At 34.5% G+C, this 22,479-nt stretch overlaps 1 protein-coding gene across 7 annotated transcripts in view; it reads left to right on the plus strand.

Annotated features, from left to right (window-relative positions):
- Window positions 1-22,479, plus strand: part of LOC106668727 (protein enabled) — a 93,757-nt gene that overhangs the window by 27,478 nt on the left and 43,800 nt on the right. For 3 of the 7 annotated variants that reach the window (XM_014397706.2, XM_014397705.2, XM_024224994.1), the window contains exon 2: window positions 22,028-22,087. The exons of 2 other annotated variants lie outside the window; for them this stretch is intronic. In XM_014397706.2, coding sequence (XP_014253192.1) covers window positions 22,028-22,087 — 60 coding nt within the window. Of the gene's footprint in view, window positions 1-5,608; window positions 5,710-22,027; window positions 22,088-22,479 lie in introns of those variants that run through there. 2 more of the 7 variants (XM_024224990.1, XM_024225002.1) reach the window with 1 other exon arrangement.

The raw sequence follows: 22,479 nt of genomic DNA on the forward strand, positions 1-22,479 counted from the left end.
AAAGACTGCAAGCCGGCGCTATTAAAGACCAGTTAGAACAGTCTTAAAAACGAGTTTCTTTCTGTTTTGTGTTGAATATAAATTAGAGTTCGTTAACCGTCCTAGGAGCGGTCAGGTCCGACCTTCATCCCGATGCGGGTCATCACCGAAGTTCATTCCCGTCGAGGCCCATCATCACAACCGACCGGAGCTATTCAGTCCGTCTAATGTCTTATTTATTGAGTGGTCATAAATTTATTTTAAATAATAAAAAACGCATTCATTCTCAATTGTTCTGTGGTAAAATGATTGTTCGGTGATAAATTAAACAAACATGTTCGCTTGATGTGTTAGAAAAAATAATATTTCAATTTATAATTGGTGACGTGATTCAAATCCAGTAGTCGATTATGTCATCGTTTGACAGGGCTGGAACAATCTGTAACTAAAAATAAAGCGCGCTTGGTAACATAAAGTTTTGAAGTTAACGGTTAAGTTTATTCATTAATCGAAGTAATATAAGTTGATAAAATATAAAGAAAATAAGTTGATATAAGTTGGTGGGGTTGGTTACCCTGCGAGTGGATGGATGAACTTCTCTTATTAAAATAAGATCTTCCTCTTCTTGTTGTGAAGTAAGACAATTTAAAATTTTAGAAACTTAGATCGTTAATGTGTCTACGCGGAAACTTGAGTGCATTTCAAAATATTGTTTGCTTGATTTACCCTGAGATTTTCTCATCCGTCGGTAAAAAGGTGCTTCCTTAAAATTTTGTGAAATTGTTTTGTTTCTGTTATCTCTCTCTTTTATTCTTATGAATTTTCTTGGCTTTGTACATTAAACTTGAAGGGGGATATCCCATAGTCTGTACAGTCTTTGTAGAAGTTTCTGTATGGATTTTAAGGATTGTCATTACAGTCATGTTATTTCCCGTTGGAGAAAATGCCGTCTGGCTTGAAGTCATTTCATATTATGCCCTGTCGTTCTTTTTTTATCATGCTGGTTTGATTATAAAGCGTTTTATGACAACACTTGTTCCTCACATCGCTTTTTATCCTGCATTGGTGGTTTGTTATAAATACGCATGAATACAAATCATCCTTAAAAAGCTGTATTGACAAATTCAACTTCACAAGTTTGTAAGCAGTTGTACTATTTACAGCCCATTACCACTATCTCGTTATATTCAGTTCAAATAAATTCACCCTATTTCTAAATAATCTCAATTTCTATGATACAATTGAGTATTTTCTGAATCTTACCGTCTTTATTTGGTACTTCAACGTGAATTGCGGCATGTCGCACATCCCCAAGAAAAGTAACTCAACGCAACAAAAATAATTTGACAGGAGAGACAAATAAAAGTTTACTTTTTTTACTTATGTATAAGTACACGGTTGTTGACAATAAAAACTGTCATGATTCATCAATATTGTCTTCCGTTTCTCCAAGACTTAAGCAAAACACAAAAATTTTCTTGAATACATTGGCTCTCAGAAATTTAAGTTAGTTTGTTTGTTCTAACGATACTGATGGCCAATGAATGTCTGTAAGAGTATTAATTTATTTTGTGATATCAACAGACAACATACAAACTTAACAAACGTGCATAAATAACCATGTATTAAATTTTACTAAGATTATTTTTGACCAAAATGTGCTTTCCTCCTGGACTAAGGGCTAATTAGCTTTTTAAAAATGCAAAATCAATCATTGAAATAAAGTTCACTAATTTCGTGGTCCGCTTGACCAAGTAATGTATTACAATTAATTAAGGTTTTCAGTTGAGATAAAAAATTCAATGGCAGGAGCGGGATTCGAACCCACGATCTTCGGCTAGATACGCCGCTGCTCTACCACTTGAGCTATCGTGACCTCGATCCACTCGGACACTAAATTGAAATAAAGGTTTTATTGATTATTAAAAATATTGTAAGTAAAACATTGTTAAAAAATGATGAAAAAACAATATTATAATTAAGAATGCTATTAAAAAAAGAAATGAAAGTAAAATAATTCACGAACATTCTAGATCAAGGTATGGTCTTGAAAAAAAATCAAATTCAGTTGTTACTGCTAAGCTTTTGTCATATTTTAAGTCCCGCCAATTCAAAAGTGACACATCCTGCTGTCTAGCAGCTAAGAATCCACCTGCAGTTTTTATTATTTTTCTATGTGTGTTACTTTTTTTTGTGGGTGTGTGATGTGTATTGGATTATTTTTGATACTAAACATCAGAACGCTGTACATTTGGTGGGTTTTTAGACAGGTTTGGCCGATTAAGTTCAATCTAATAGTTGGTACCCTTTAGATCCTTAGGCTATTGAGAGTGTTCTGTTAAAATATTCTCAACTTGGCAGTCACTCGCATGGTTGGCCAGTTACCAAATAGAACAGATTATTGGACCAGTCATATCCAAAAAATCCCCTGACCTTATTAACCTACCGACATTTGATTTGTCAAATTGTTACGTCTAGAAGTGGATCAGGGATGTTGTCCAATGAACGATACTTTTATAATTTTTCTTAGTTGGTCCACATCCCTGATTCCCTTTTAAAATTAACAACTGCTGGTAAATCACTACACCCTTACAAACTATTAAGGCTCGTTTTAAATTAGCAAGCAAACTTTTTATATTCGTAGCACTCCTTGTTTAAGGATAGACGACTTTTCATGCATAAATGACACTTTTCAACGCGTACTTAAGAAAATTAATTGTCCTTTCCTCGAAAACTAACGGGTGACCTTTCTAACACATGCTTGCATTATAACGTGACACAAATTCGGTTCCAGAGAATGTTGTAAAGTTTCGCAATATTCGAGATAAAATGTGATTGTAATAGTAAATTAAAAGTTTCTGCATAAATAAATTGTCGATTAAACGGCCTGAAAAACGTTTCGGCTGTGTTTTGTTAGCATTCGAATATTTATTGATTTTTGGTTGCTAATATTCATGTGTTCTTGCTGTATGGCGGTATATTCTTTGTATGTAGTACTAAATAGAAATACTAACTGTACTCATGTGTTACATTTTTAATCAGTTTATCAACAATCGAAAATCATTATAAATGGACACTGGGGCTAAGATATTTTGTGAATTCTAGTTTAAACAATTCTATTAGCCCTTGATTTTACGTTTATTTTCTGTGATTTTTTGTTAGGTGAATAGGGTGGTGAAAGACGTGGATATTAATTGTTTCGTAAACTGGAAACTGTAATGTGATCGATTCCTGCAGTCAGTATATTTTGATCTTTGGAGAAACTACAATAACCTATTATGCCGGTTTTAATTTTTGGTCCTCTGGTAGCTTAGACTTTCCCTATTCTTGTAGTTTAAAAGGTGGGGTAAACAAAGAACCCCGGCAATCAACAATACCTTTCGAATCCATTCCGGTGGGATTTATATCTTGAACTCCCACGACTATACAACTTCTAACCATCGCCAAGCGGTTCAGATTCAAGAACAAACTCAGAATGCTGTGACAATAAAACAGTGAATTTAAGAAAATTATATAATCATAATTATATTGTTTGAATGAAGTAGAATTAGAAAGCGTAATTTTAAGAAGAAAAATATTTAAAATCGCATACATTGGTCATAAAACGGCAATAAAATTGAATTCAACTGACATGGTTTGTTGGACGAAAACAGAAAGGATAGGTAAACGAAAATGAATCTTTTTTGAAGTACCTGTCATGAATTCTTTTCGTATATACATACAGCTATACAATGACTTGAAAAATGGACATAGCTTTATTGATGATTCCGCAACACCCAGAAGGTGAATAGATGGACATTGAGCCTTCCTGTATCACAGAATTAGTTCACTTTTAAATAAATGATGAGTACCTCCTTTTTTATGCTAGCAAATCGGTTTTCTTTCAGTTTTCTTAATGTCTTTTGTTGGTGGTTTGGTCGTTTCTCATAATTTTTGTATTCCTACTATACAAACTTCAAAAGCCTTTATATTTGCACCATTCATACTGGTTTGCAAACTAACAATTAAGTTGTAATCATTTTCGTTTAATCCGTAGTGATGAAAGATTAATTTTCTTTATTTCTCTTTTTCTAACATGTCTCCTCTTATAATCTGAGGTCTGTTGATGTTTCGTTTGTCAAATATTAATTACTTTAAATTTTTTATTTAAGAAACGAAATTTTCATTAGGCTGAGCGGCTAAACCCAGAGAGTCTTGTTTATCGATGTAATCTGAGGAAATTGTTGTGAAACTTTTCTTTCTGTACCACGAGCAAGTAATTTATTATCAATTAAAATGATAACTAAATAAATTGGTAATTAGTTGAACAAGTTTGATAAGATTTCGTTCACCAAAAAAAGTTTTTGGCAATAGCTTATGAAAGTTTGCTCTAATTTGAAAACCATTTGCACAGTTGGATTCAGAGTCCACAAACTTTTCGAAAAATGTACATTGATGAGTTGCCATTTGAAATTCATATCCCGCTATCCTAAATAGTTAGATCAAAACGTTTTGGTTCATGAGAAACGAGACAAAAAAATAAAAGTTCATTATAAATAATTGTTTCATATATAAAACGTATCCTGGATTATAGTGCAGGAAAATATACATTTTCAAACATAAGACGTCTTGCCTATTGTTTCAGTTGCTATCCCAAATTTGGTCTCTATTTTGCTTATCTACTGACCGGCATACCACATGGTAGACTTGTAGTTTAGCCTGAAAAGGAACATGTTTATTTATTGTCAAACTATTAAACAAAATACTTTTTTTAAAATTTTCTTTCTTGAAAATGCACATCCAATCAATTTTAACGTCACAATTATTGTTACGCATCAAAAATGCACATCCAATGTATTTTAATATCAGTATTATTGTTATTTATCATATTTCCTCCTCGATTTTTGTAGATAAACCACATGCTGATGTAAATACTTTAATCAGCCCGATAAAGCATAACATTCCTTTGTTCTGTTGCATTTATTTTCTGCTCGTTTTCAAACGTTGTAGACCGTATCAACAGCACAACGAACAATCAAGGACAACGATGGCAGTATCGCCATTGCCCACCAACTGACTCACTGATTAATTCGTGTTTGTACATGAAGAATTGCGATCTTGGTAGCGAACTGAAGACAAAGAAACAAGATCGAGATGTGCTTCGGAAAGTTGGCAGAGTCCCGTGTACATGGCAGTATACTACGTAAATATATGCCCATTCCAGAATCCTTGTAACATAATATTTCCATAAAAGTTCCTACTTTCATCATTGTTCGAGATGACGAGGCGTCTAATGATGGATGGATGAAAGTAGTCATGGTATCTGGATCGCCTTTCCTTTGCAAATGTTATTATAAATAGATATACACCATTAAAAATGTAACACTAAATTAACTTAATGTGATATAAATATAGTAAAAAGTGTGTTGATAGCATGAAAAACGTACTATGTAGTATGATTTCAATTGTAGCTTTGTGAATTTAACGCTCCGTTGATTTTTTACTTTCTCTGTTAATCCTACCTTCAAGTACTAATATTCCAATCTTTTGGTTTATTAAACATAACCTATGGGCGAAAATTGGTGAAAGCATACATAAAGTAATTTCCCCCTGATTCATTTTTGTTATCTAGTCCACCCTAGAGAACAGTACGTGTTCCGCAGTCATGATAGCAGTTCAGTGGGTTTCCTTCGCAATGATTCAGACGTGCAACTGCGATAGATACTTGTTTTACAGAAAAAATCGTTCTGGGTAAGTAATCATGATAGACAATGGGATGTCAAAAGATATGTCAGGTTTTCCGATATAAAAGAGCATGAAAACTGGGATTTCTTAATCTAAGGTAGATATAGGTAATTGTACTCTTCCTTGTAGTCTTTGTATAGTCCGCACTTAAAAATTGAAAAATATGTGCGTATTTTTGTAAAATTATTTATTACACATATTTATACGTTTTTTTATCTAACAAAAATGACTGCTGAATTATATTACATATAAAATTATAAAAACACTTTATATTCCGTCCTTTTCTAGTTCCTTTAATGTTTTTTTTGTTATTAAATTCTACACCTCCATGGTTTGAACCGATGACCGTTGATATCAATTTCCATCCTGGCATGCAGTTCGAACAAGTTTCACTTAAACATATTACGAAAGAGATTAACGTTAAAATTGAGTTAAATTTATCATCATAGTGAACCATGAACATTATTTGGTGTTGAAACATTCCGAGTAAGTAAAGGGTCCATAAAAAGAAGTCGAACAACGATTTCAGTGAAAAAGTTACATTGAATTAGAATTTGCTTAATGAAAACAATCAGTTATCGCCAGTTTTGCAAAAAGAAACGCAGCAGAACATTAGATATTTTACGTATAAATATGACTAAACTCATCTATTATGGAAGAAATCAAATATAGTTTTGTACATTGATCCATCTCCTAGGGCATTCATTTTCGATTGTTCGATGAAGCATAAATGTGTTACGAGAACAATTAAGCACGTAATCACAGCGTGTACCGGTCAGGACATCGTTGATTGTCTTTCGTCCCTCTAGGAAAATCGGTTTACATGATTGAGAAGGTAAATGGAACGGAAATTCATCTAGTTCGTTTCAAGCCGGAGAGTACTTCGGACGAAACTTAATATTCACTTACCCAGGATACCAGCATTGTTTTATAATTGGACAAGAATGCTTGCTTATAAATTGGAATTTCCAAGGACGTTAACTTTATTTATAATTATCGTTGATTTTTAAACCTCTCACGACAAGTAACTCAGTCAGAATACTTTTTGTTAACTTAAATAAAAAATAATACTCAAGTACAAAAAGTAGATGGTTAGATGTTGATGTAATTGTGTGTATGTAATTTTCTGCGCCTTAAAAGCTATTGCATCCCCCGTTCTGTGCTTATGGTATTACTGAAAATACCAAAACCTCGCACACCACCTAAAAAATATATGTCACGAGTTTCGCGCAAAACTAACTTGGGTGAGCTAATAAAGTACGGAGTTGCTGAGCAATAGCACTTTTGATAACATTACAGTTTTCTTGAGAAAGGGTTATTTTTAAATTACGACGTTTATATTGTTCAAACCATGAAGGTGAGTCCTGGTTCATCAAGAAAATTGACTATTATGGCCGGTTTCAGTGGTTGAATTTCTACTATTGTTGAACATCCCAAAATACTCCTGAAGGCAAACTGAGTGCCTCAGTTGTTCAGCAGGCGTGTTGATGTATCCTCTGTTTATTTTCAGAATCTGCACGTACCGTGTTGTGTCCTTTTAAAAAGTCGACTTTTTTTCTTGTTTTCTTTTATTTCTTTCCTTCCAACATTTGCTTGAAAGTTGTTGGATTGTTTATGTACAATGAGTGAATTCCACTGTCTCCTCATTTTCTTTGTCTGAGATACTCATTGATAGTGTGACCCTATGCTATTGAAGAGCTCAGAACTTATCTGCTTGCAAGGGTGTTTGCTCTGTCATTGCCCTCTACTCTCACATGTCCTGGCACCCAGCAGAGAGACTTTATTTTGACCCAATCTGTTCAGTTTAGTTTTGCAATTCAATACCATCTTCGAGTTAATGATGTTTGATGACTGTTTGGCTTTCTGTTATGATAGCTATTTTCTTCTTGTTGTACTCTTTGTTACAACTTGTTACATCATACTTTGAACGCAAACATTCAACGTTTATTTTTTTTTTAAATAAATTTGATAATAACTAGGAGGATGAAACGTTTCCGTCTTGTTTTGGGAAACTCAAAGTATGTATTAAAATCTATTAATGTTGGCTTGAGTTTTCAATGCTGGAGCAAGGCTTCACTACAGCTTTGCTCAATATTAAACTCGGCCTAATAATTTTTCATGCTTTTTTGCCATTATTGGTAAACATTCATTCATTTTTAGCAGTTAGAGTAAAATTATATTTTTATTTTGATCAGTCACTTGGTACATTGTTAAAAGCTAAATGTAGTCAGGATTGTGTTAAAATCATTGTTTTTGAATGGGTCCGACGCAAGAATGTACGAGGGGATGGCAAGGGAAATCGTTAATTGTTCACAGCCTCCGTAAAACAACCTCCGGAAATGGATGAGTGGCGAACTTCCTACGACGGCCACCCCGGACTGGCATAAGGCCGCACAAACCAGCCACCACCCTCGTCAACTGAATTACGACATTTTTCTTCCTTTCTGTTAGTTTAACCTTGTACATATCGGGAACGACTAGTAATATTTTATTACAAATGAAACCTGATGGTGTTTGTTAGTCAGCGATTATGTGATTACAAGTTGAACTGATTGATTTGCTATATATATGAAGACCTACTCGGACTAGGAAACAAACAGCTGTTCATATTCCATTTTATACTAATATATGACAGAAACAAGCAAATATCTTTTTCTCTTATTAATGCGAGGTCAATAGTCAATTTCTTCGTCGTAAAAGACAGGAAAGTAGCTAAAAGAATGTGGATTTGTTTAAGCCCCCGCTCTGTAAATATTTGTCTCGTCTCAGCCGAAGAGTATCAATTTAAACACTAATTGATTGAGGAATACCCGACATTTTTTCTTGACAAACATTTGCTTTAGAAATTTAATTATTTCCATTTTGTTGCCAAGCTGCCCTAAACGTGACTGTTAATAGCGTTTTAGTATAAAATGTAAAACGCGTTTAAAAATTTTCCCTCTCTGAACTGCGCGTTTACTGTTCAATTGGACGAGAGATTGGACATAAAATAAAATATTTTAAAATAAATATATTTGTTTTACATTTGACTCTTCCTGTCTTAATGACATATTCCTATGAATCTATGAATATAAGAAGATAATTTTAATGGAAATAATTTTTCATTGGATCTGATGACACAAATAAATCCGTTGCAACCAATTAACAGTTATAAACCGTAATAGCGCTTGATTGGATTTTGCAATCGGTTTAGTGTAACTTAATTTAATTTCTCCGTTTGATTGAACCCTTTTCAATTATTTGCTTAATTGTAATAGTTTCTGACAGCTTGTAGGACAGACGGGTTGTTTACATCTCTGGAGGGAGAAGGGTGAAACTGGAAAGGGCGTTGGTCTCCTTCCTCGTTCGATATCACCAGACGGACTCAACAAGTATGTTCCAGGTGCTGGCATAGACCTTACTCCAGAAAAAAAGGACCGGGATCGTCGAGAGGGAGGTCGTCGTTCCAGTTACCCCAGATGTATCGACGGGCTAAGGGTTGAACGTCCCATTCCCGTTTCACCTACTATCCTACAATTCCGGGTTTAAATACTTTTACGTAAACGCTGGTTTCTGAAGTTGATAATGTTTTTGGCGCTGGAAATATGCTTGTACAATTTTACGGATTATTTTCTGACCCTATCGGACTTTCCCCCTTTCATAATTCCTATTAAATTTAAAATTTTATTAAATTTTCCTATTTAATTTTTTTTGCTTTTTAGATGCCGCATGTTAGTTATTTAAAATAATAAAATACATAAATTGTAATGTAAAGGAAAAAATTTTCGCTGAATTTCCTAATTGTTTATCTGAGTCAATAAATGGGGACTAAGGAAATAAGTGGCCGAGTGGTTAGGGTCCCCTACTCATATTTGCCACACTAGCAGTCCTGTGTTCAAATCCCGGCGTAGCCTAAGGTTTTATAAAATGAAAATAGTATGAAAAATTTATTGTAAAGTGGTTTGACCCCTCGTCCGCGACACCCAAGATGGGTTATATAGTTAAGCCCACCTGTAAAGATCCTGAAAACAACTGGAAGAAGTTTACTTTATTGAGGATACCAGAGGTTTGAAGGGAATTAAATCTCCAATGGACTAGAACCAAAACTTAAAAAAATTGTTAAACCGTATGTACAAAATGTATGACACTATCGCTCTATTTTTTTTTGAACTGCGAGAAACACAATGTTCTCCTTATGCTTACAACGGCTTCTGCTCTTCTAAGCTTTTATTTGCCGGGGTGGTTAATAATTAATAAGGCCATAAAAAAGCCTTCGCCTGAACTCAAACGAGGAAAGCGTTTTTAAAGTTTCATCTTTCGTTCTGTCCCGAACTCTAATCTAAGAGGAAAAGGCCTATTTGTTTGGTGGTTGAGTCTATAGATAGTCGGCGGGTCTTGTGATCTGTTAACGATGGATGTTGAGAATGAGAATCGTTTTTGAAAAAGCCGCGGCTAGGGTGAATAGTTTTTTTAAATTCAAACATTACCTCCAACACAGTAGGTGTCTACTGTTACCAGTAGTAACAAATTTGTTTAAAGTAAAAAATACATTACTTTGTAATGTAGTTATACATGTTATTTTTGCTACATTTTCTTTTATAATCACTAATGGTACATTTTCTTGTTTTTTTAGGTAAGTCCCTTAATCCGGTCGTTGTACTTTTGAAGTACCAATTCGTCAAATTTCGTATGTATATTACATTTATAATGTATATCCGGCAATTTTTTAATCTTCAGGTTAATTAACAATTTCAAAACAATTTGATTAACGATATCGAAACAGTATTAGGAGAGCTACCTAATCAAAAAGAAAAGAATACAATCAGATGTGATATCAGTAAAATTAAAAAAAAAAAAAAATGAAAAATGAAAAAAGACATAATAACCTACAAAGGAATGTTTTTGGTAGAGAGGTCAAATCCACACACTTATTCATTAAACATAATAAAGAACTAATAATACGAAAAGTAGACAAATGTAACGGTGTGATAGGTCGAGCTAAGAAGAAGAAGAAATTATCAGATAGTAACATATGCATTAAGAAAATCTAATCCAATTTGAAATGTGCAAAAAATGTAGTAAAGAAATAGATAATTTATTTGAAAATAAACGTATAGGCAATAAACAGACACAACGCGATATGTCCTAAAATATACGGATTACCTAAAATCCACAAGCAAAACCAATTATTTCGTGTATCAATAGTCCAGGTTGCAATCTTTCTAAATACCCTACAAACATCTTAAATAAATTGGATTTGGACAAAAAATAGAGATGATGAAGTTATGGTTTCACTTGTTATTAAATCACTTTTCACCAGTATTACTTTGGATTTGATATCCTATATAATTTCAATTAATTAACCTTTATGTGAGGTATTGGTTGAGATAAAAAATTCAGTGTCACGAGCGGGATTCGAACCCACGACCTTCAGCTAAATACGCCGCTGCTCTACCACTTGAGCTATCGTAACTTCGATCCTCTCGGACACCAATTTCCCATCTCAACCCACTTCTCGAATTTTCCCTCCTTTTTGTCATTTTTCAAATGCCATTTATGCCAGATCGTGGGTTCGAATCGCGCTCGTGACACTGACTTTTTTATCTGAACCAATACCTTACATAAAAAGATTAATTAATTGAAGTTATTTGGTCAATCGGACCACGAAATATAATGGATCCTGTAAAATATTTAGGCGGAGATCAGTGTTGAGTAATCTTACAAATATTACATGTAATGTGTTAGAAATTATTAATATCCGTGCATTCAATAGTTATTTCCAACAAAGAATAATAAAAATACAAGAAAAATTCTATGATCAACCCGTTGCCATGGGTGGGCCGCTTTCACCCACTCTAGCAGACTTGATCATGAATAATTTAACAGATTGGATACAATTAAATTATAACAGTAAATATAAAAATGTTGAAGCAATATTTGAATGATTTAGTTTTGATCATTAAAGCCAATGAATTAAAAGATACAGTCCCCGCATTTAATAGGTATCACCCATATTTAAAAATCATATATGAACTCGAATTAGAGTTAGATAGATCCCGTACCTGGAGGTGTTGGTTACACGAAAAGAGGGGAGACTACTTATGTTGGTATCAGAAACCAACTAGTACAGATAGGTCCTTCCCTACATTTCTCCTCGGCTTATTCGTTCCAAATGAAAAAATGTTTCTTATATCATTATTGACATAGCCCTAACAATAAGCCATAGCACAATTGAAAATGAAAATAAACAAAAAGTTGACAACATACAGACTGATTTGACCCCTGACTATCATTAAAGATTATTACACTAAAAAGGCAGTTGTTGAAAATAATTAAAACATTGACATCAGCTTTTGGGGACGTATATAGGAAAACCTTCGACTCGGATAAAAAAAAAAGGTCCTAGAAGAGGGATGCAATAACATAAAAGTGATGTCATAATGCATTAATAAAATAGCCTAAAATTTTTTTACGGCCTTAAAAAGCATAGGTCCACTAACCAAAAAATCAAATGTAGTTTATAAAATAAGCGTGAATTAGACAACACCGATATGATTGTGAAGAAACGGGAGACCGGACACGGCATTGTCCAAATATAGCATTGAGAGAAGACATGTTCGAAACAGACAATGTAAAGGTTGTGAACACAGAAAAAATCTAGGGAGGATTGATAATCATTTCAAATCTAACCACTGGATTTTAAATACTATTATTGCATGCCTTAATAGCGAAAACGGGGAAAACATTTTCAATTCTTTGAGTGGCTTAAAGGTATAAATGTTTCAATTATGATTTTATTGAAGAGTAACATATTTTATTTAAGTATTGGTGGTTTTGTTTGATCTAATTATTTTGTTCCTCACTTTGATACAAACGTTTTCTATTTATCACCATTTTTAAATTAATTATACACTACTTTTAGAAATGAAAAATGGCCCTGGGTTCGAATCCCGCCTAGGACAAATTTTCCAAAAATCGTATGTAATATGTATATAGTTAAATGAAAATGGATGTAATCAATAAATAATTATTCAGAAATCGTGAGATGCAGTCTGGTGTGATGTAGGTTCCAGAAAAACATTTTCTTTATCGTGCCAACGTTTCGATCTTCATTGAGATCATCTTCAGGGCCTGGGATTTACAAACATTGTTTAAATTTAACAAATGTAGGATTTGGAAAAAAGTGAATTTATATAATGCAAAATATATCTTTTATGTTCAATCAAAGTATTTCTACTCACTCAAAGTGTTTGTCTTGTGGGTAATTGTGCCATTCTTTGATTTTGATAGCATATAAAAAATATATTTTGCATTGTATAAATTCACTTTTTTCCACATCCTACATGTATTTGTTAAATTTAAACAATGTTTGTAAATCCCAGGCTCTGAAGATGATCTCAATAAAGATCAAAACGTTGGCACGATAAAGAAAATATTTTTCTGAAACCTACATCACACTAGACCACATCTCACGATTTCTGAATAATTATCGACTAACGGTCACTAATCACCACACGTAATCAATAAACTTTGCAAATTTAACATCATTATTTAGTCCAGGGTTTATTATCCATAGAAACGTGCTTGACATGACAAACCAGTGGGGCTTTTTTCGTAGTTGGTACACGAACTACAAAGTACAAGTACAAATACTTTTTGTGTCATAATAGAAAAGGTCTCACAAGCGATAAAAAGCCACAAAAGTACGTCAGCTGTACGGTTAGAGAGGGAAACATTTGTTGTTTTAAGAAGCACAGGTTGCTTTAGTTAGTGAATCGAACAGGTTGCTCTTATTATTATTTGTTTTAACCTATTAAATAGCAAAAGGTCTCATGTTTAAGGCGGAATCAGTGATCCATCTATTGTTCCACAAACGTGAGGAGAATGGGCCATATTGAAAAACACATTTATAATTGTGGTAACGTTTTCTGGCCATGCAACAATTGCGTGAAATAACCGGATATTGACTAATTTACTACTCATTTTACCTACAAACGATAGCCACTTATACCGTGCATGACACCCCCGAAAGTGCTTCCCTTTTCTTATCGGGTTTTCTACTAGTGGTCTCTCTCCATCAGTATCGAGTCGAGTCAGTACGATGACATTCTGAACCATTCTTTAAATTCAAATTGCTAATTCAAAATTGATCCATGTGCTCTAGGTTTTGTTACGTCGTCAGATTTTATCGAGCCACATTGTAATTCGTTAATTTCACTACTGAACTGTAAATCCCCAAGTATTGTAAAGAAATACAGGAACCAAATCAATTTAACCTTTGGAAGTTTGCGCTAATATTTTGACAATGCAGGCGGTCTGAGATTTGTATTTCTAGCACAAATAAAATCAGGTATATTACAAATATTTATTATTTAAGATCTTGTATGAATCGTATGCTAAACATTTGTTCTTCCACTTTCGACTTTTACAAGTTGAACATTGTTCTTACGTACTTTTTTATTATGAAACAGTGCTCTGGCAGACGTTGGTAGGCTTGTCGATTTATGTTTGTTTACTATCTTACATTTCATTGTTTAATTTTTTTTATCTACTACATTACTTTTGTAAGTTCATATGTATTTGAAAATAATGGAAGCATAAAACACATTTTTTTGCCAGATATGCACGCGAGCCGCTCAACGAAGTTCTCTTGCGAATATCAACTTACGAGCGCACCAAATTTAAATAAAAGCCTAAACCGAGTAAGAATTATGTGATTGTTCGGATTACCAAATTGTATACGTTCCTCGTCAGGAGATTGACCATTACGACGAATCATCTCTTGGTCCACCTCTGCACGCAGTTATTCGTGTCACGACCGTGATGATAAAACATTTCAAAGAGTGAACAGAAAAAGAAAAAATCCAACTCGGCATCCACTTGTAGAATGACGAATCAATTGATACATTTTATTTTATCTCTGTTCGTGTCTTGATAAGATAAAATCGTGCCATATTGTTATGGCTTAAATTGAACATGTCACAATGTTCCTACTTGCAGGGTTCGATATTGTTAGGATCTGAAGCCACTTTGGATAATGTGATTTCCTAATAAGATGTTTTACTCTTTCCATCTTTGTTGGCTTTTCTAAGCCCCTCGTCCCGAGCCATCTCTGGTATTGATTCGGCCGATTTTCCCAAGGAGTAAAACGATTCTGAATTAAAACGGCAAGTCGTAGATAAAAACATTCTGAAATGTTTGTAAATGATAAACAGATTACTAACGTCATACGCGATGAATCCTGCCTTTTTCTGACCTTTCCGAACTGGTATAAACAAAGCACCCTTTGCAAGGGTGCCGCCCTCCGACTCGGGGGATTCGTCTTAATAGCAAATCGATGTTTCCCACGATGAGGTCATACAAAAACGTCGACGTTCCGCGGATCCGCCGTTTAAACATTTCCGATTCGTTGGAGCGACCGGCCGTCACATTCCTGCTGATCATTACCTATTTGTGCTATTGTAGGACAAAAGTGCTAAAAACAGTTTAAGGCGGAGGGCTGATAATACTGTTTTTTTGGGGACATCCTCAGAAAGTTTGCATATTTGACAGAAGTCTGATCCACTTAAAAAAGTAATAGTAGTAAATGGGAAGTAGACAAAATTTACGATGCCGTGTATGAATCTTGATAAAAGTAGAACTTTGCCGTATTTTCTCTAGATTTTTCTTCTTTGTCAGATGTTTTTCCATTTTTAATAAATACAGTTATTATCGTTTCATATTGTTAAACATTTCTTTAAACAGAATAAACGGTATGAACCGGTAATTGGTTTAGTAATGAAAGATTAGACGTTATCACCATATCTTCATTTAGAGATTCTCTTGTTTACATTTATGATATTTTTATTAGATTTCAAAATTTGATATATTTCCTGACCTTTTACTGGTCATAAAGAGTTAAATTGATTGTACAACAAAGGCCATTGTTGAATACTGTTTTGTTTTCTAGCAACAGTTTTGTATTGAAAACAAAAACAATAAAGAAAACAACGGAATGCACTGTTTGATTGGTTTTTAAACTAAGGCTATTTTACTTTCCTTAACATTAGATTAATTAGCAGGGCTTTACGTCCAACTACGCAAGAAAGGTAAACAGGGCAACTTACATAATTGCTTTATTCAAATTGTCAAAAAAAATCTGCATATGAACGCACAACCTTGTAAATGAAAAACCGTTAGATAGTCCAGCTGAATTTCTGAATTATTAAAATACTAGTATACATTTGACAAGCGTTCGGCTTTATATTTGGCCTTCTTCAGGGAAATGTACGAAATTCTCGTTAAAAATGCAATAACGATTAACAGGCTAAGATAGTTTAAAACACATCTCTCTACACGTTTTAAACAGAGATACTCTTAATGCTGCTCGGAAAATGCTTTTCATGTTGACTAAATCCAATAAGACTGGTGAACATTATATAAAAATAATCATCCACAAAGCAAAGGAAAAAAATTAAGGACCAAATTATTGAAAATACTTATAAATTTGTTAGAATGCTGTTGATAGGTCTGCAGTGGGTGGGTACGCACGTTTTACGTTAATAAATGGTTGCATTTAAAAAAAAAAGTATTCTACATGTTTCCGTTCATTAACCTTTTTTGAAACCGTTTATTGACTAAAAACGTGCTTACTCTCTGTTAGCAGGCCCATCAACATTATCCCAAGGAATCATAAAGCCGACTAAAAATAAAACAGCGATTAAAAAAGTTGATATTAAAAAGGATGTTAAGACAGTCCTTTTCATATTCTGTGCATTAACTTTATTGTTTTTTGACCAATTTAAAAAGTGCTGGTGCTTTCGTTCAGTGTAAAAAATCCTTTAAAATTGGGTAAAAAAAGTATAGGTTTTCATTTAAAAATTCATAGTTGTACCGGTTCTCAAGTACATCAGAATTTTTTAAAAAGAAGTAAAAATGTAAAACTAGACAAAAAATATTAAAAACGTATTGCTCGTTTGTTGATAATATTATCTGCTCAAGATAAAATTCCATTGGTCATGTTATTTATTTGTATTTATTTATTTTTCTATTCTAGTCTATATTCATTCTATTTACCCTTTCAAACACTACATTCATACACATAAATACATCCATACAGTACATTCATTGGTCGGTGGAGGAATATCAAGTACTCCACCGACCTATACTTAAACTAATTTAGATTGGGGTCGATGGAGTACTTTTATAAATATTCCGCCATCGAGCCCGTACACACACTCTTACGCTCTCAACGTTCGAGGTGCGATGATGACGTTATACTTCACCCTCACCCCTCGCCATTCACGCTAATAAATACATGCACTTAGACAAAACATATAGACACACAACACATAAGACATATTATGTACAATAAAAAAAAACCAATTTCCCCTAAAAAGCGGAACAGGGGACTGAAGCTCGCTACCGTGTTCGAGAACAACTAAGTCCGGCGGCATGTCTACACGCTCTCTGTATGGAGCCAAGGCATGACACGCCTTTATTATGTGGGACTTATTATGGGGAGCAACCTTTCTCTGCATAAGGGACACCTGCGCGGGCTTTGACCCAAAAGCAGGTGCCCATGTGTCAACCGCGTATGGCCAATCCTCAGTCGATGATGAGATGATTATTATTTATGATTATTTATTTAATAAAAAAGAGCTCTAGTTTCTAGTTTGACTGTATTTGTTTTTTTTTAATAATTAATTTTTACCTAATTAATTATTCAATTAATTCATTCATTTAATTGTTGAAAAAAAAATATTTTTATTGATTTTATTTTTTAGGGTATTTAAATTGCAGACAATAGTAGAAAGTTAACGATATTTAGTTATTTTTAAAGGCGAATAATAGAAGAATAACATTCATTGTTCGTTTTGTTATCATGTACGTAAATGGCTATCGATTCGCAACAGCAGAGGTCATATAAACCCTCAGGGTGGCGGTGTTTTTGAAAAAAAAAGCCCATTTGTAAGTAGGTCGGGTTCGAATGCAGGGCCGCTGGATAAGATGATGGGACAGTCCAGCGGCGCTGCATTCGAACCCGGTACCTTTACCTTACAGTGATGTAGGAACTTGGAATAATCCGCAATAATCTTATCAATAAAAGTCTTCCATCAACAAACAAATCTCAACCTAGCCTTTGTTTAAAGCAGTGCTATTGCGAGAAATCGCTAATATCCAAAGCTGATAGATCTTAGCTTACGTCTCGTGATGTGATCATAGACCAAGAAAATGGGCAGGAGGAACTGAAAGTTGAATGACATAGGATGTTGGAAAACGGGCGAGTTGCCTCCTTGAATAATGAGTGATCGCAGGCCTTGAATAGTTCAGTCTCAGTTGTTTACCTATTCAAATGTATGGGGGATCGACCTTTGGATCTGTGGTTTACTAAGAATTTCACCCCTTAATTAATAATAATAAATTAATATAAAATCATTTTACTTTGTGGAATCGTGGATCTCGAATTATATCTAGCTGGTCGGTTAGTGAGGTATTTTGCTTTGTTTACTTCTTTTCCTTAGCAAATTTTGTTACTGGGGATACTGATACTGGAGATTAGTAATGTTCCTAGAATCAATATGAATTTACATATTAAAATCAGTCTAATAACCTGAGAAATAAAAAAGTGATTAGTTTTTAGATCTTGACTTTTTTTCAATTTTTTTATATCGCGGAAAATTTTAAAACAAATTAATTTAGCGTTGTTATTAAATAATTCCTTAATGTCAATTATAAAAAAGAGATTCATAAATAACAGTTTTATCCACTTGTATATGAATAAGAGTCCCTGGTTACATAAATGCTTCCAAGAACGATTAACAATGGAAACGAAAATAGGATTAGCTCAACATACCTAAAGCGCTAAAGTACTAAACATCCGTAAGTGAAAAATCGTGTAAACCTTTTTAACACCATTTCATCATTTTCTCTGAGAAACTAGTTAAATATGAAGCTATGAAAAACATTGTATAGTGGCTTTTGTTTGAGAAGCGTTAGGAATTGAATTTTACATAATTTTGTGATTGAATCATCATGAAACATTCGCTAGATATAGATGTATTCGCGGTGTGTAATATACTGTGTCCTTTAAGAGGTATTGTATCCCAATTTCTTTACTTATAGCATGCACGTGAATCCTAGTTCATCAAGGAATTTGATTAGTAGGCTCGCTTTCAGAGGCTGAACTTTTTCTATCTCTTATCTGCAAATGTGGCGCCAGTTTATGAGAAAGAGTGTTGGTGTCTCTTTCAAAAATTTTTGGAAGCTTCTTGGATTGTGTATCTCCCGTGAGTGAATTTCGTTGTTTTCTTATTTTCAATTTGTCCTTTGTTCACGATACTCTTTCATAGTGCGAAGGTTCTCTATGTCACAGAAGGGCTCAGACCTATCAGCGGTATGGCTTTCCTTGCAAAGGCGTCCGCTGTATCGTTGCCTTGTACTCTCACATATCCTCGGACCCAAAAATGGTGACTTTATTTTGCATAGCTAATCTATTTAGTTTTTGTTGGGGGTATTGAGTACAATTCTTCCTCCACTGCGACCTAAACAGAAAATTGTAGAAAATCTATTTAGTTTAGTTTTGCAATTCGGCACCATGCTTGAGCTAATTATGTTTGATGGCTACTTTATTGTTGTTGTACCCTTTGTTCAGGTTGAACTGGGTACAACTCTCATTTGCATGAACTTCAACCAGGAAGATATTCCCTTGGGGTCTGAGTATTTATTCCAGGGATACCCATGCCCCCATACCCTCTGTGTTCTAGTTCTAGCATCTAGATCCGTCAGTGAACAAGCAACAGCTGGTGTCGTTCTCAACAGAACGTTTTTCCCTCTTTGCCTTCTTTTTTTGGTACTTAAATTTTTATTTTTTAAATTTTGCTTGAACTCAAACATCCTGTTCATGTAGTCTTTTTTTGGTGCCATTAGTCTGGGATGTTCCTTATTACACTGCTACTATCTCTCCATTTCACTTTTAGCCCGGTTGGAGGTTAGGTAATAGTTTTCTGTGATGTCCTTACTATCATTTGGTGGAGGGGGTTTGTCCCAGTATTTTCTCCGTACCAGCTATGGGACATGTTAATATCGCTCCCGTCATGCAAACGCGTGTGAGTCTTATATTTTCGCGGGTTCTTTCTGTTTTGCCCAGCTATTGCGTCATATGTGACGATAGGTCTCACCATTATGGTGTACATCCAGAGCAGGGTTTCTTCCCGCTGTTCTTCTGCACAAAAATTTATATAAACTTTTTATTTTTAAGTTATTAGCATTTATATAGGATATGATTGAACGATTTGTATTGTTGTATTCCTATTAAATTGACTTGAAAATGATAAAGTCTCAGCGAGAGATAGTTAGCCGTCCTTGGCTGCCCAACGGAAACAAACGAACCCAATACTCCGGGTAAAAACAGGAATTAACTCTTAACGCCACAAAGACACCAAAAAGGAAAAAACCCCGCCTGCAGATCTGACAAAAAGGATAAAAGCGGAAAGTTCAGCGAAAAGGCGGACCGGGATGAACGGGTACGATCTGGGTACAGACGAATGTTCAACAAGGCTTTACTAATGTACTTCCTCGTTAAACCTTGAAGCGACAGTCAATTTCAATTAAGGAAAGTGACTTGAAGGAAAAATTTCCGTTTTTTGTGCAAATAAAGCTTCGTGTCCGTAACAATTCGAGGGTTGATGTAATATCAAATGGAAAATTTGAGGAAAACCACAATAAAAGCTTTAAAGTTTAATTGAAATATAACTTAACTTATTCGAACTTAACTCGATCGAAGGTGAAAAGGCTAAAATAGTGCCACGTTTAACATTTGTGTTTAAAGACCATTACAGAAATAGATAAACCGCTAGGATAAGCTGGTCGATCTGTAGCCTTATCGATAAACAAACGGTAACAATTACAAATCAAGCGAACCGACATCAAAAGTGCCTTAGAGCGAACTGGTGAGAAAATGGGCCTCCCTTATTCTGTCACGCCCTCCCGATAGGTTGCCCCTTTGTTTGTCTGAGTTGTTATCCTTCAACCCTTGTTTATTAAACAGATCCGTTACAAAAAGTGTGGTGAAACACTAGAGGCACGCTCTTTGTTCAGAAAGCGTTGTAAATAACCAGTGTCTCTTGGCTTTCGGAATCAGGATGAAAATCCTCAAATGTCGGTTAATTAAATCCAATTTGTACAGAATAACCACGATTTGTTAGAATTACATCTGTAATAAAATCATATAAAATATTTAATATGGCAATAGACAACGTTTTACTTACATGCCTGGTTGTTTATATTCTATTCATTATGTACAGAAACCTATAACAAATAAAGAAATCTTTGGAAATATTTAATACATTGAACATATTTTGACATTGTCTTAATTAATGGTTACGGATTAATTGGTTGATAGTCTTAAGAGAATTTACGACGTGCAGGCAGTCATATAGAATATATGTGAGTTTTCCTCTTTGGGTCTTCGGAGGACATGGATGAGTTTGGATAGGGAAAGATTCATAAAAATTCATCCGGATGGTCTGTTCTTTTAACTGAAGATGGCGAATACTTGATGACGCACCGAAAACGGTAGAAGTCAAACGCGTGATGACAGACCAAATAGCAGTTTAAATTGATCAGAAACGACCAATTTACGGACTTTTTTAGCCTTGGTCGAGTGAAAAAAATTAGTGATCATTTGGTGTAATTGAAGAACATCTGTACTACTGAAGATCCGAAATAAAATAATCGACTTCTGATGTTATTAAATTTCTTGATATAAAGGAAATCCAAACAAAGAGGAAGACAATAAAACTTGAAAGATAATCATTTTAAAATGAAAGCAGTAAGCAAGGAAGAGAGAGAAAAAGTTATGACCGGGACAATTTACATATATTCGACCAGTTCATACAAGACTGCTATTCTCGATCATGATTTTGTCAAAACACCCTCAATGGTGAATTTGGATCAGTTGCAAAAGACTCTCTGTTTCTCGCGCGTGGGCATGATTTTGTCAAAACACCCTCGATTGTGGGATTCGGCCAATTCGCACAAGACCCTGCTATCTCGAGCACGGGTATGTTTTTGTTAAAACACCCTCAAAGGTGGGAAGAGGGTTTGAAGGTTGTTTTGCCTGGGTATACCGTAACAGCGCAGAGGTTTATATTAGTTTTAGAAGGCTGTGCGCCACCCGCTGTCTATAATATGCGAATAAACGGATGTATTTTTCGGTTGTGAAATCGTCTGTGGTCTGGAGATAAAAGGTTCTGAACCCGCAACTGTCTCGGATCATTGAACAATCGCGGGACGAGAGTCTTTCATGGTGACTTTACAGAAATAAAAGTACAGAATTTGAACCGAATCGTATGTTTTTTTACAGCGCCTGGAACACGAGGTCGGATCAGCTTCCTCCGCAATGCCCCAACGATAGCAGGACAAGGTACATATTTTGCCATAAGCGGCTTCCTGTAAATTATGTAACGCTTTACAACCTAAAATCCGTTAGCGAGGCCATCCTTCTCCTTAGTTACGCTTCAGAGAGAAGATTTGTAAAGAAATCTGCAATGCAAACAATGTCACGTCCTGCTGTCCTACTAGTACGCATGTTTTACTACCCGTACCCTTGACCCCTATGCTTCAGAATGAAAGTATTTACCCCTTAGAAATTTTCATTTATAACAAATATTAAGAAAAATTATCTACATTGCTTATGAGTTATTAGTATCCATGTAGACAAATTATATAATTTTTTACATAGCTCTTTGACTTAAAAACTGGTGCTGTTAAAGTGTGAAATTGAGCAAAAGTAAAAATTAATTAGATCTTTCTTGA

The sequence above is a fragment of the Cimex lectularius genome, unplaced genomic scaffold (assembly GCF_000648675.2).
Source record: "Cimex lectularius strain Harlan isolate CLEC.00 unplaced genomic scaffold, Clec_2.1 scaffold25, whole genome shotgun sequence".
Taxonomy (NCBI): Eukaryota; Metazoa; Arthropoda; class Insecta; order Hemiptera; family Cimicidae; genus Cimex; species Cimex lectularius.